Source organism: Macrotis lagotis, chromosome X, assembly GCF_037893015.1.
Source record: "Macrotis lagotis isolate mMagLag1 chromosome X, bilby.v1.9.chrom.fasta, whole genome shotgun sequence".
NCBI lineage: Eukaryota > Metazoa > Chordata > Mammalia > Peramelemorphia > Peramelidae > Macrotis > Macrotis lagotis.
The window spans coordinates 440,425,716-440,441,797 of record NC_133666.1 but is presented as its reverse complement, the minus strand read 5'-3'; the positions used below and the strand labels follow the sequence as shown (position 1 = coordinate 440,441,797).

General features: G+C 34.9%; 1 protein-coding gene across 1 annotated transcript in view; it reads left to right on the top strand.

Annotated features, from left to right (window-relative positions):
- The first annotated feature begins 540 nt into the window (after window positions 1–540).
- LOC141499237 (meprin A subunit beta-like) overlaps window positions 541–16,082 on the top strand; it is a 54,022-nt gene continuing 38,480 nt past the window's right edge. Inside the window, exons 1-7 of the mRNA XM_074202068.1 lie at window positions 541–843; window positions 4,311–4,386; window positions 10,386–10,507; window positions 12,565–12,583; window positions 13,339–13,443; window positions 14,738–14,788; window positions 14,878–14,921. Of these exons, the coding sequence (XP_074058169.1) occupies window positions 541–843; window positions 4,311–4,386; window positions 10,386–10,507; window positions 12,565–12,583; window positions 13,339–13,443; window positions 14,738–14,788; window positions 14,878–14,921 (720 nt within the window). The remainder of the gene's footprint in view (window positions 844–4,310; window positions 4,387–10,385; window positions 10,508–12,564; window positions 12,584–13,338; window positions 13,444–14,737; window positions 14,789–14,877; window positions 14,922–16,082) is intronic.

Below are 16,082 nucleotides of genomic sequence, written 5' to 3'. Positions count from 1 at the left end.
TAATTTCTATTTAGCTTCCATATTTCATTTTCCAGTAGAACAATTCTATTTTCTAAAGAATTGTTTTTTCCCTAAATTGATGACTCTTTTTTCATGATTTTTTGCCTCTCATTTCCTAATTTTTCTTCTATCTCTCTTATATGATTCTTAAAATCTTTTTTTCATGATTCTCTTGCATAACTTTCATTTCCCAATTTTTCTTCTACCTCTCTTATTTTTTTAAAAATAGTTTTTTGAGCTCTTCTAAGAGGTCTTTTTGGACCCAAGACTATAATTCATATATTTCATATGAAAATTCAATTTATATGAGGATTGATGTAGAGACATTTTGACCCTATTGTCATCTTCTGGGTTTGTGTTTTGATTTTTCCCTGTTGTGTTATGGCTTTATATGGACAGGGCTTTTATGGCTTTGTTTTGCATTTTGCTTATATTTCTAGAGGTTTGCTTATTGGTCTGGGGCAGTCAGTAGGAACTCTCTGCTCTCTGAACTGTCTACATTGGGGAGTCGGCTGCCCACTCTCTGGGTCATTAGGAACCATGGGAACACCTGGGACTTGTTCTCTGGGCTGTCTGCTCCTGAATGCCAGTAACTTAGTCAATGGGTTAGACCCTCTGGGCTGGGGCTCACTGTCGAGCTTGGACTGTCCAGGCCAACCATGCAGGCTGAATAGGGTTTGGGACATCCCCATTGGAGCTCTGCCAGCCTACCTGCTGTGCAGTTCACCCACCAAATCCGAACTCCAAGAGCCTCTGGGAGATTTAGCCTGCAGCCCAGAGCCCCAGGTTAAGTCCCTGCCTCCTTCTGTTGTCTATGCACTGGGTTTCTGTTCTCTGCCCTGGGTACATTCATCCCGCCCCCAGCCACCCAAGACCTCACTAGTAGATGTTTCATTCTGATCCTTTGTGGGTTCTGTCATTCCAGGATCTGCTGTTTGGCTGCTTGGGTAATATAGTTTTTGAGGGAAACCCAGTATGATGTCGAACAAGTACAATAATCTCCCAAGGCTATTGCTTTCTTCCCTATAAAATGAGAATGTTTGTCAAGATGACCTCTGATATTCTATATTCTATCTCTACATATATGATTCTATAATTGCTAGATAGAAATGGAATATGGAATATATTGACTAGTCATGTTGAGGTTGAGCTTGCCAACAGGAGATGCAGATGAATTTGTGAATAACATGAAACTTTAATTTAGAAGTTAGATTAGGAATGAATACACACACATCTGGGCACAGCATTCTTAATAGCAATGCTAATTAGACATATGGGAGCTGAAGAAATAACCAAAGGAAATATTAAAAATGTAGAAGAAAAATCTAACCTTGAACCTTACTAGATGGCTTCCACAGTGATTAGAAGATGTGAAATATTTCCTCATCAAACTCTATTTTATAGTTGATTAATTTATAGTTAGGGAAGAAAGATAGTTTTAATCTTACTAAAAGGCAAAGCATAGCAAGACAATAAATTTAATCAATAGACTTATCATTTTTAAGATGAAATGTACCTGAACATTTTATAGAGTTTACAAATTATTTTATGGATGTTAAAATATGAGATTCCTTGTATGCTGATACTGGGTACAATGGGTAAATAGCCTGAAATTTCTTCCTGCACTAAGGCTCGAAAGTTTATAGAGTTGAATGGAATTAGGTCAATGTTGATGAGTGGAATGAAAAAAAGAGATGTGATCAGAATGGAAAGGATCAATAAAGTTATAAACTGTGACAAGCCAAAACATATTCCAATAAAAGTGCTGATGTTATTTTGGGAAAAAGTCTAGATAATAAAAGAAAATCATCATCATTATCACAATATGTATAAAATTTTGATGCAGTCAAAAGAATTTGGAAACAGAGAATGTAGGCCAAATCCTAGACTCATCACTGAATGCCTGTGTGACTTTGGGCAAGTCTATTCAATTCTCTAGATTTTGGTTTCTATATTTTCAAAATTACTGCCAGGGTTTTGAAGTAACCCTGTTCTGCTTCAGCTCGTACTACATTTTGTTCATTTAATGTCTACAATATATTTAGGAATGTAATAGACCTTATCATTAAGATGAAGAGAAACATGAAGTAGAAAGCAGAGACAAGATAGGTGACTTCAGAAGTCAGGTAGAGGTGAACCTTAGCAAACTCCTTAATGGTAATGCTTTAGACTTGGTCCTGAAAAATGAGAGTGGTAAACATTGAGGCATATCTAGAGTTCCATTACTGTATAAATATTGTTACAAGACAGACTAGAGGATGAGATCCCTTCAATAAAGTTTCCATTATTGTTTGACTGCTTTGTAGGCTTATAATTTTTATCTAAGGAATCTGTTCACCAGTCTGATGGTTATATTCATTTCAATCCTATATACCCTTTTGGATGAGAATTTAACATATGTCCAATCCTGATTAACTTGCCATGCTTTTGATTTCATCAATTTATATTGTACATTGGGAGTGAAGGAAGGCATCAAAGTGATACAGTGGAAAAAGAACTGACTTTGGAGTCAAGGGACCTGGTCACCTTTAATGTTTATACCTATGTGACTGGATATTTATCTCCCTTAGGTCTCAATTTCCTCATAAGTAAAACGAGGAGATTGGTTCACATGTTTTATGAAGTTCCTTCTAATTCTTACTCTATGATCCTATTACTTGAACATATATGGATTAAAAGAAACTTTTTTTCATGCTTAAAATATAAGATAGTGTGATATTTGCAAGAACACATCTTTTCCTAGACTAAAAGTGAGACTGACAGCTCAGGGAATAGCACTCATCTTGACACTAGGATTTTGGGAGAGGAGTTACATAGATAGACTTCATTTATAAACAATTCTTTGGAGTCCAGTGGCTAGTTTCTTAACCTGAAAATGAGGAGGGAAGCTGTAGAAACAATTACATTCTAGGAAACTAAGGCAAGTTTTGATAATGGAAAAATAGTGGTACTATAAGCGAGAGAGCTGGGGGAATCTGTGCTTTAAGTAGGCAACCAAGACTTTCTATTGATACTGGTCTGGGGAAAGAACTGCTTAAATTAGTTTAAACCCTAACTAATAAAGCTGCCCCATTTGTTATAATTCTCTTCTCCTAGACCGAATTACCACACTATAATCAGACTTCAAAATTTCTCTCTCCTTTATTCCCTTGAGTGCTTTAGCAGATTTTAGCCATGATCTGATCCTTATTGTGGTTTATGGTTTAAGAGGAGTAGTGCTCAGGTGAAACCCGTAGAAAAACCTATTTCTGATCCCAGCTCCTTTCTTTGTCTTAGATTCATTTTATTTCCTTTCAATTTCAATTTATAAAGCCTCCCCAAGAAACAGACCCCCTTTATAAAGCACTATTAAAAATATATAATTATACAAAATATTCATTTATTTTATATATATAACATAAACATATAAATAAAATAAAACATATATGTATACACACACACACACACACACACACACACACACACATATATATATATATATATATATATATATATATATATACTTACATACCTATACATACATGAAATCTATGTTGGGAAGCTCAAAATACAGAAATTTGCCAAGAATCATTTTATATGTGTGAAGGAAAAAAAAAAGAAGGTATGGCAATGTGAAGGAAGGTTGGAAGTCATTTTACCCTTTTTTTTGAAGTCTTTATGATTTCACAGAAGCAAAAGAATATGGTGGAGATAGAGTTACCTTGGTCTGGTTTCAAGTATTTGTTCTGTCATAATGGCTTTGTTACTCTGGGCAAATCACTTAATCTCTCCAAGCTCTAGGTCACTGGTATTAAACTCAAATAGAAATCATTCAAAAAGATAACCTCAGACTGCATACTGACTTAGAAAAACACATATTAACATTATATATTGTATTTTTGTTTTCTGAAATATCTTGTTATACTTTTATTTGATTCTGACCAAATTTGCATATAGTAGTGGTATGTTTGCTACCTCTGCTCTAGGCAGAGAAGGTTTCAACCTGGATAGTTTCTATAGGAGGGTGTAATCAAAGTCCCAAGTGGACTTTTTTTTTTTTATCGTATGTGATTTCACCAGGAAATGAAGATCAGATAGTTTACCTTCTAGGTTGACTCCTCCCAGGTTTTTGCCTTTTGAAAATAAACAGGATGAACTGCCTAACTTCAGTAAGGTGGTCAGATTGATTTTTATCCTCTTGACTTGAATACTTACTCTAGGAAGAGACTAGTCTACAGGATGTTCTACACAGAGAGAAAAAGCTCTAATCTATAGTTTTTGCCTCTATATAAGTAAAAACCATTTGGAATTTTGTCATTTGTGGTTCTTAGCTGGGGATTCAACATGGATTCATGGTGTTTGCCTTGGCTTCTGCTCTGTGGGGCTCTCCTTGTGGTCTCTGGCATGGTAAGGATTTGAAAGGCTACAAAATGTATGGAAAATAAGCCAACTGGAGGGCAACAGGTCACTTGGCAGGCAGTCTTTTCCACAGGAGGGATAGTTGTAAATTTAAAAGTTGTTAGGCATTGGTTTTCTTTCATGTGAATTAGGCAGAGTTGCTGAAATAGGCATTTTTTAAAGGAAAGCAGGAAAAACTTGCTGTTTTGGGTAGTTTGAATGATTTCAAGGAAATGAAGAATAGGGAGATATCCAAGAAAGAAGAAGAGGGTTATTTTTGTGTACTTGGTTGTTTTTGTTTTTCCTGCACTATTTAACCAACTTTTGGTAATATGGGGGAAAAGGGAATTTGTTTTAGTATAATTTTTGAATTTGGCTAATGACATATAGATTTTTTTCCTACAAATTATTTGAGTAAAAGTCTGTGTGTCTTGACTAAAAAGTCTTGAATTAAAAAAAAGTTGAATAAAATGAATCAATGTGAGCACACAGTCTGTGGACTATGAAAGGTTCAGGAGAATAAGAATTCTTTTCTGATCCCTCATTAGCTTTAGCCCAACCATGTGCAGGTATAGAGGTACTCTGTCTGAGTTGAATATAGATAAAGCCAAAACCCAAAATTATATTTTAAAGTCTTAGAGAGATGCATTAAACCATAAATTTTAAATAGAATGCAGATGCTAAAGAAGTGATATTTTCTTTTTAAAAATAGTTACTATCTCTAAAAGTAATGATTGTCCTAAAACAATGATTAAAATGTGTTGTATATTTGCATTTGTGCAAATTTATTTATTTAGGGCAATGAGGTTAAGAGTGACTTGCCCAAGGACACACAGCTGGGCAATTATTAAGTGTTTAAAGCTGGATTTGAACTCAGGTCCTCCTGACTCCAGGGCTGGCGCTCTAGCCACTGTGCCACCTAGGTTTCATGTAGAAATATTCTTAATGGATGAGATAACATTATTGTTTTAAGTATGATAGTGTATTGCTTGTTAATGGCAATTTAATATATTGAGGCATTAGCAATTTGCTAATTTGGGATATTTTAACAACTTACTGGGTTTAATATATGATTAAACTGATTGTTGCCTGATTGATAATAATCTAAAAAATACTAAACGCACAAAGATTTGATGGATTTGATTTTGAATTGTAGCTATGGCCAGTGTTAGGGCAAACTGCTAAGGCATTTTTTTAGGTATATGGGTGTTCCATCCTGACTGACAGCTGAAATAGATATGAGATAGCAGCAGTCACATTTGGTTCCAGTCACATCCTCTTTGTGTTCTTACTCTTTCTCATAACTCAGCATGGAATCATCACTAATATTTATAATAGCAGCAATCTGTCTTCTCTCAAGGCTGGTTCAACTGCTGCTTTGTTCACTACATCCAGGATTCCTGCCCTTTTATTCAACCCAGAAGTCAGATGAAGGCTCTGGTCTCTTTGCTGTGATGAACCACCTAAATGATGAACCTCATGGCATCAAGAAGAAAGTTTCCTTTGAGAAAGGAGAGAAAGAAAGGAATTTAAAAACTAGGAGAAAGTGGAAGAAGAAAAATGGATGTGGGGAAATAATGCAAGGAAGGAGTGGAAATAGATGAATGAGTAGGACAGACTGGGTGGAGATAAAACAACCATCATTACTGTCCTGCTCCTGAAAAATTCTATGCCAATGAAGTCAATCTTATTCAAGAAATATTTATTGGTTTCCCACTATGTTTCCCACTGCACTAGGTGGTGGGAACACAAAGACAAAAACTGAACACTTTCTTCCCTTAGGGAGCTTATGATCTACTGGATGGATACATGTTCTCAAGTAGAAAAATGAGAAACATATACAAGATAGTATAAAGTCATTTTCCTTCCTCTCCACTTTTAGCCCTCTTTCCCTTTACCTGGTATCAAGAACATTTCTCTGCTTTGTTTGAAGAAGGTGGTTCAATCCCTGACATGGTTCTCATATTTAAAAACTGAATTGATGCTTGAAATAGACATCTGAAAAAGTCTTCCCAGTTCATGTGATTTTTGTCTGAAACCAACTTGGTCTTCATTTGGCATTTTGAACTTGCTTTTATTTTGTACTTGAAGCATGCTAATTGATGCCTTCAAAACAATCCCTTTATTTTTTTTGTCAAAAGAAACAAAATCCCTGAGGAAAATGTCACTGCAAACATGTTGAGCAATGGATTTTGAGACATGACTTGCTTTTATTCATAACATCTTTTTTTTTAAAAGAGATGGAAGAAGGTGGAGTCAGGTTGGCAGAGTAAAGGCAGGGATTTGCCTGAGGTCTCCCCCAAACCACTCCAAATACCTTTAAATAATGACTCTCATCAAAATCTAGAGTGACAGACCTCTCAAAAAGTTTGAGTGAAACAATTTTCCAGTCCAAGACTACTTGGAAGATCAGGCAGGAAAGGTTTGCTACACCAGTATGAAAGAGCAATGCTGGAGTGAAGTGGCCCCAGCAATACAGGTATGGAAGCTGGCTGACAGTCAGTGGCAGTGGTGGCAGCTTCCATACCTCTCAGTCCAGAGACTGCTAAGGACAACTTGGAAGGTCAGCAGGAAAAGTCTGCTCTACTGGGGTGAGAGTGGAGCACAATCCAATGAGGACTGGATGCCAGCATACCAGGAGCAGACCTTGGGAGCCTCTGAATCAACAGGAGCAGAGCTTTCAGTCCACAGTTGGTAAGAGAGTCAGAAGATTACAGGGATCTCTTTGATATTGAAGCAACCCTGCTGCTTTGCCCATATTCAGATTTGTGTCATAGTCTGGTGCCCCATTTCCAGGAAGAAGAACTGAAGCATCACAAAGCTTACTGCCTTAGCAGAGCAGGGACTTTCCTCAGTTCCAGGGTAGAAAGGAGGGTTTTTGGTCACCTACAGACGAAGTGGAGGCAAGGAAAATAGTCACAACTTCTCATAAGACTATAGAAGAACTGAAAACTTTCCCTAGAAGTATCTCTGAAAATATCTGCAGAAGTCCTCAAATGCTTAGGACAGTATGGCCTCTATCTTGGAAACAGAGCTTTACCTTAAGAAGGGGTTAAAATCAAGTCATAGACTAAGGAAATGGGCAAGCAACAGAAGTTAAAAATATCTGACTATAGACAGTTACTATGGGTATATGGAAGATCAAAATACACACTTAGAAGAAGATAACAAAGTCAAAGCTTCCAAGAAAAATATGAATTGGGCTAAAGTTATGGAAGAGCTCAAACAGAATTTTGAAACTCAAGAAGGGAGGTAGAATAAAAATTGGTAAGAGAAATGACAAAAATATGGGAAAATTGTGAAAACCAATTGAATATCTTGGTTAAGGAGATACAAAAACATACTGAAGAAAATAACTGAAAAATTATAAAAATCAGACTGGGTCAAATGGCAAAACAGATCCAAAAAGCCAATATGGAAGTTAAAAAAAAACAGAACTGGACAAATAGAAAGGTAAGTACAAAAGTTCACTGAAGGAAATGATTCCTTAAAATAGATAATGGAGCAAAGGGAAGCTGACGACTTTGCAAGAAATAAAATAAAACTAAATCAGAAGAATGAAAAGCTAGAAGAAAATGTGAAATATTTCAATGGAAAAACAAATGACTGGGAAAATAGATCCAGGAGAGAGAATTTTAAAATTATTGCATTTCCTGAAAATCATGACCAAGAAAAGAGCATAGGTTTTTTCAAGAGGTTACCAAGTAGGGCGTAGTAGATGGCATAGTGGACAAAGCACTGGCCCTGGAGTCAGGAGTACCTGGGTTCAAATCCGGTCTCAGACACTTAATAATTACCTAGCTGTGTGGCCTTTTTAACCTCATTTGCCTTGCAAAAAAAACCTTAAAAAAAGAAGTTATCAAGAAAAACTGCCTTGATAATCTAGAAGCAGAGGTTAAAATAGAAATTGAAAGAATTCATTGATTACCTTCCCAAAAAAGATCCCAAAATGAAAACTTCTGAGAATATTATAGTCAAATTTCAGAGCTCTCAAGTCAAGGAGAAGATATTTCAAGTAGCCAGAAAGGCCACAGCCAGGATAACACAAGATTTAGCTGTTTCTACAGGGATTTGCCTGTAGAAGACTCGAAGGCCTTGAAATATGATATTCCAGAAAGCAAAAGAACTTGGATTACAACCCAGCAAAACCTGAGCATACACTTTCAGGGGAAAAGATGGATATTCAGTGAAATAGGAAACTTTCAAACTTTCATGATGAAATGACCAGAGCTGAATGGAAAATTTGATCCTCAAATGCAAGACTCAAATGAAACATAAACCATAAAGGACTTAATGCTGTTGAACTGCTTATATTCCTGCATGGGAAGTTGATACTGATAACTCATATGAACTTTCTCATTTATTAGAGTAGTTAAAAGAAACCTATATAGAAAAAAGCGCAAGTGGGAGTTGAATTTTAAGGGATAGTAAAAAAATGGAGTTAATGATGAGAAAAGAATGTACTAGGAGAAAGGGAAAGAGGAAGGTAGAATAGTTAAGTTATTTCATTTAAAAGGGGTAAGAAAGAGATTTTATCCTCACGTGGGAGGAGAGGAGATGAGGGCAAATGAGAATTGGATCAGAGAAAGAATACCATACAACTCAGCTGGGTATAGAAATCTATCTCACTCTAAAGGAAAGTAGGAGAGGAAAAGGATGGAAGAAAGGGGGCAGCAGTAGGGGATAGAATGGAGGGAAGATTGTGGGAGGGGGTAGTCAGATGCAAAACACTTTTGAGGAGGGAATGGGTGAGAGGAGAGAGAATAGAATAGAATAAATGAAGTTGGGGCAATGGAATGGTGGGAAATATAGTAGTTAGCAATGGCAACTGTGGGAAAAATATAGAACCAAGTTTCTTTGGTAAAAACCTCATTTCTCAAACATAGAGAATTGAGTCAAATTTATAAAAAAAATAACCATTTCTCAATTGATAAATGAACAAAAGATATGAACAGTTTCAGATGAGGATATAAATGCTATCTATTTAAATCATTTAAAAATATGTACTAATTTATTATTGACTGAGAAATGAGGGCTGGAACAATTCTGAGGTACTATCTTATTATACCTATTGGATTGTATAATAGGACAGAAAGAGAAAATGACAAATATTGGAGGATACATAGGAAAAATTGAGACATTAATTCACTGATGAAGGAGCTGTGAAGGGATTTAACAATTCTGTATAGAAATTTGGAATTATGCCTAAAGGGCTATAAAACCATCCCTATCCTTTGACTTAGCAATGCTAATTACCAGGTGTGTGTTCCAGAAGAGATGAAAAACAGGGAGGAAAAGGATCTATATGTATAAGAATATTTATAGAAGCTATTTTTGGGTGACAAGGAACTAGAAACTGAGGGGATGCTCATCATTTGGGAAATGACTGAAGAAATAAATTGTGGTATGTGATTTAGATATGATGAAGTGAATGTTGAAACTTGTTTTTGCATGTAACTGGGGGAAAAATAAAATTAAATAAACCTCTACCCCCCCCCCCAAGAAGAAAGAAGTCATAAAACAGTCAAGAGAATAAAAAGAGATGAATTTTTTTCCTTGAGTGTAGTGTGTTATGATTACAAATCTCTTTCATGTACCTTATTTTTTGTCTTTTAAGAATCTTGTGAAATAAGTAGATTTTGTATTATTCCATTTTCTTAAATTAGGAAACCAAGGTTAAAAAATGTGAGTAACACGTTCTTGAGGTCTCACAGGAAGGAAGTAGCATAGTCTTCTTCCTTTTTTTTTTTTTTTTGGCTAGGCAATGGGGTTGTGACTTTCCCAAAGTCACACAGCTAAGCAATTATTATGTGTCTGAATTCAAATTTGAATTCAGATCCTCCTGACTCCAGGGTCAGTGCTCTATGCAACTGAACCACCTAGCTGCTCCAGTGACAAGTCTTCTGACCTTCCATTATTGTTCTTTCAACACTATATTCAGTTTGAGAATGAACTTGTTTTTATTAGTTATTGTATGAATCTTTTAAAAACCACTTTAAATGCTTTAGCTTTTACAACTTTTCCCCAACCTCACCTGAGCCTTCCCTTGGAACAGAATAGTCAAGCACAGAAAACCACACTGGCTGTTCACCTCTATCTCTTCCCTCCTTTTGAAAATGTGGAAACTAAGGTACGGTGTTTAAGTAACTTGCCCAGGATCACTAATGATCTAGTTACTAAGTGTCTAAGCACGGATAGGTCTTCTTGATTCCCAAGTCTCCCACATTTCCATTTCACTATCTGTCTTTCAGAATCATTCTTGAATACAGCATTGTTCAGACTTCTGAAGTCTAGAAAGGCAAGTTTCATAGAATCTCAAAATTGGAACTTTAAGATCAAATCTATATCTCAACTGAACTGGCTTTTGCAAGTGTACACAAAATAGTCATGAAGTCTGCACTTGAAGACCTCCAGTTATTAATTTACCACTTCCTGAGTTAATTTTGCTTTTCCCTGGCTCTAATTTTTTGAAGTCTCTTCTATTGAAATGAAAGATACCTCTCTGCAGTTTCTTCTAGTTGCTCAAATTTCTGCTTCTAGGGCTGAGCAGAACAAGACTAATTCTCATTCACTATGGTAACACTTCAAATACTTTAAAGCAATTTTTTTCTCATATCCACTCAAATTTTCTCAGAGCAATCAATTCCATTTCTTTCAGTCACTCTTTGTATAAAATCATCTGCAGGTCTTTCATTCTTGTCACTCTCCTCTGAAAGTCCTCCAGTCTGTCAGTTTTTTCCCTAAATGATCTCCAAATTAGTATTCTCTATAAAATTGGAGTTAATAGCACCTACCTCACAGGTTTGTAGTGAGACTCAAATGATATGAAATAAATAAAGCACATTGAAATACTTAATAAACTACACAGATGCATGTTATTATCATTCCTTTGAAACAACATGTTTAAAGAGCAAATGAAAATGCAATGATTATCTTTTATGTTGCCTACTTATTCTTACCTACTGGTAAATAGATTTATTTAATTTTCAAAACTGATTTTTATCTCTTCACCTCCCAAATAAAATAATTGAATATACATTTATTATTATTTCTTTTTCTACATCTTGTATTTCTCAGTGTATCATCCTCATAAGATATATCTATAAGAAAATATAAAGATGAATGGAACAGTTTAGCAGCATGAAAGAAATCATTGGAAAGTCTAATATTTTTGAGAAGCATTCCAAGCCAATAATGCCCCACCTCTATATAAAAAAAAGAGGCATGCTTTCTCATATCACTTCTTTCAGGCCAAGGTTGGTTATTACAATTTCAAAACACTCAGTTTCAAGTTCTTTTTTTTATTGATGTTTATATTTACATTGTTATGGTCATTGTGAGGATTATTTTTCTGCTTACTTTGCTTTGTCTCAATTCATGGAAATCTAATGCATCTCGTGGTTGACATTTATATTTATTGAAGCACAATGATATTCTATTATATTTCTATATTTGTTGTTGATGTTCAATCTTTTTTCCATCAAGTTTCACTCTTTGGAATTCCATTTGGATTTTCTTTTGGTAAGAAATACTGGAATGGTTTGCTATTTCCTTCTTCAGATCATTTTACAAATAAGGAACTGAGACAAATGGAGTTAAGTGACTTTCCCAGAGTGACACAGTTAGTATGTCTGAGGCCAAATTTGAATCAGGATGAAGAGGTTACCAGGCTTCAGCACTGGTCCTCTATCCATTTTGTCATTTAGCTAGTATTGTGTATTGGTGTGATGGTGTATATGTATATTGCTGTTGTTCCTGCTTCTTTGACACTACAAAAAGTGCTACTATAAATATTTTAATATATGTATGTGGGGTCTTTATTTTTACATTCATGCCATAGAGTTACATAAAGTAATAGTCTCTGGGTCCAAGGGTATGAACATTTTCATGATTGTCCTCATATCATTTTTTAAATTACTTTCCTGATTGATTGGAGCAAATCAGAGTTCTATAAATGATGCATAAATGTGACGGGTGGGTTTTTTTAAATGACAGATAATCATTCAAATAAAGTTTCTGTTCAAATTCTCAAATTTTGTGAAGGTTAGTACTCTGAGGGCAAAGAATCAATCTTAGTGAAGTTGTAAATAAATGATTTTATTCCTATATATGACAATAAGATCAAGAGAAGCATTGATAAATCTTGTATATCATTATAATATATTCTTTTTTTATTTTATTCTTCAGCCTGCCCCAGAAAACTTTGGTGAGTCATGTATTGACTTTTACTCTTTTAAGTATTTCTAATGTCCCATGATTTCATTTATGGAGGAGGGGGGTTTATTTGGATTAATGATGTGATTATAATATGATATAATATAATATAATGTATATTAATAAAATATATTATATATATATATAGTAATATAATTTCAAGTTAATACAGTTGGATTTGGAGTTAAGAAGAGCTGAACTTAAATCCTATTTCAGATATTTCCTATATGTGTGACTTGGGGCAAGGTCTTTTCCAAAATAGTATTCCATATAAAATGGGTTCAATACACCTACCTCATAGGGTTGTAGTGAGACTCAAATGATAGAAAATATATAAAGCACTTTTAAGTACTTAATGTGCTCCATAGATGTTAGTTATTATTATCATTCCTTTTAAACACATGTATAAAATACCACTCTTAGTGGGTGGCTTCATTTATGTATGTGATTCTGATGGTCCATCACATGGTGGCCAAGCTCCTGATGAGATAGCCTCTTCAAGATAAGCTAGGCTGTGCTTACAGACGTCTGTTCTTGAAAATAGAGCCTTTGAGAATCCAAGGTCACTTCCAGACTATGATGAGACTAGGAGTATGAGCTAAATTGAGGGTGTTCTGATCCCATTTTTATTAGGTGAAAATGAAAATAATTCTTTATTATAATCATCTTCCTCCTCCTGAATGTTTAAGCACTAAACCTTAAAACTGAAAGATGTCATTCTATATAACCAGTTTTTGACTTTGACAGTAATTTTAGACTGGAAACACATGATCATAATTAAATGGGACTGTGATCAAAACACTTACAATGATGATGATGATGATGATGATGATGATGATGATAATAAACAAAGTAACAACAGCACATTGAATTTATATAGGATTATAAGGTTTGCCAAGCATTTCACATGTGTAATCTCATTTAATTCTCCCAACAACCTTGTGAAGTAAGGGGAAGAGGGAGGGTATAAGTATTTATATAATACCTCATGTGTCAATGTGTTAAAAACTTTATAGATATTAACTCATTTAATAGTAGCAATAATAACAATGATATCTGCCTATTGGTAACTCTTAAGCAGACTCTATTATTAGGTCTATCTATTTGGTAGATGCTATTATCCCAATTTTACAAATGGGGAAAATAAAGCTAAGGGAAGGTAAGAAACTTGTCCAGAGACACACAATTTTTCTTAATAATCTCCTTGGATTATATACCTAGCTGTGGAATCTCTTTAACCAAGTATGCAGAGATTTTTATGACTTCCTTCACATAATTAGAAATTATTTTCCTGATAGACTATATCCAGTCATGATGCCACCAAAGGTACATTAATGGCCTCATGACTGTTTTTAAAATTATGAATGCTCCTTGAACTAAAAACTCAATTTTGAATGTTCAGTTTCATGAAGGTTAGCAGTTTAAGGCACTCAGAGTAAGTAATTATCTCAGGTTGGATTTGATGCCAAGTCTGACTCTAATCCCAGTCCTCAACTCATTATGAAATCTCCCCAATGGAAACATTCATCAGTCTTATATAGCATGATAATAGATTTTCCTGTATCATCTAAATAGTATGTGAGTTGAATAGGCTTTTATTTAAGTAAAACATCACTGTTGGAAAAAAAACCGGTGCTAGAAAGGGTCTTTGCCAAATATGATGTATCAAATATTATATTCTACCTATATTCAATTGTATTTAAATAAAGTCATAAGAACAACTAAAGGTTTTTTTTTTGTACAGGAATTTAGAATGGAATGCAGATTTAATCTGGAAAGTTTGGTCTATATGATTTACTAAAAGCTTCAGTTGAATTTAATTGATCACATATGGAAAAGTCAAGGCTGACTGCATCAGCCTGCAGTATTTGTTTCCAACTGGTTCCAATTCAGGGCACCCTGTCTATATCAATGAAACTTCTTCCAAGTTCAACTTCCATCTTGTCCAGAAGGACCCATTTGTTCTCTTCTGTATTGATTTATTCCTAAAGTCAATTAGTATCAAAGGAAATAAGTAAACAGAGTACATCATGTGACCAGAATGGGATAAACTACATTTTCATGATGAAGTAAACTTACACTGAGATAAATCACCCATGGTTAATCTTTGCTCCCCTGTATCTTTTTATTTGTCTTTTTTTTTTAGTAACAGATGTATATGGAGGCAAAGATATGGACATAATTGAGATCAATAAAGGTTTGTGAATTCCTTTCTTCTGAAAATTCTGCATGTAGGTAATGGATTTTTACTCATTTTCTCATGTTAGATTTTATCTTGCTACTTAGCTTTGGGACTGAATCTTTTTGAGGGAGATGTCAACCTTGAAACGGTAAGTTGACATGCTTCAGTGATATCAATGCTTCTGTTGATCAATACTACCTTTCTGATGTTTATCTACTGTAATGAAGGTATGTTACTCTAATCAATGGAGGTGGCACAGAATCAATGGGAATCATTTAGCAATTCATTTGCACAAGACTTCATAAATAAATACTGCCAGAAAAAAATGACTTGATTCATATTAATATCATTGTCTTCTCCTACACTGATTTATTGTTAATTGTTTCCAAAGCTTTCATCATTAATCATATATTGTCAAGCTATATTGATCTAAACTTGATAGTTTTCAACTTTTAATTGACAGTTTGTATTTTTTACTTTGATTTCATTTCTACATATATTACTTTTCCCTTTTCTTCTACAACTATCTGAAAATGTAGATTTCACCACTACCCTGAACCTTTTTATCACCTGCAGTACATTATGTTTTCAGATGAAGTGTGGTTCATGGCTAGATCTTCCATCAGCCTCAAAGCTACCACTTCCATTGGTATCAGCACAAGTCATCTTCCACCTTCTGCTGACAGCCCAATTTTCCAACTGGCTTTTGAAGAATCTCTATTGCCAAAAAGAGCAACCCTTCTTCCAACTAGAGGCCCCTTTTCCCACTCAAACCTGTTCTTTGAATCTGTAGAAACTAGAGCACCCTTTATTCAATGATGAACGCTCTCACACTTGGTAACGCCTTCACATTTCAGTGATTCTGAATCCTAAAATTATCACCTAAATCTTATTCTAAATCCCCTACCACTGGAGTCTTCATTTCTATCATCTCTGAACTCTTTCATCCCAAAGTTTCACCCAGGTTTCCATCATTCCACTGTGCTCTTTGGAATGCCTGTGCAGAAGCATGAAACTTTCTTCATCTGAATTCTATTCTTCTCCCACTCTTTCTATTTACTAGATCTCATGATTGGTTTTGCTTTGATGTCACAGTCTTTCTGGTCATTCTTTCTTGTACTTAGCTGCATCTTCTCTCATTTTTCTTGGCTTACAGACAGAGGCAAGAAGGCGGAATACCTTTCTTCACCATTACTAGTTTGATAGTTTTCCCCTTCCTCCATCACTCAATCATTTCTCTTCTTTTGAGGTTCATAATATTTTTATCTACTACCCAATAAATATCCTAGTAGCTGTTGTCTAAAGATGG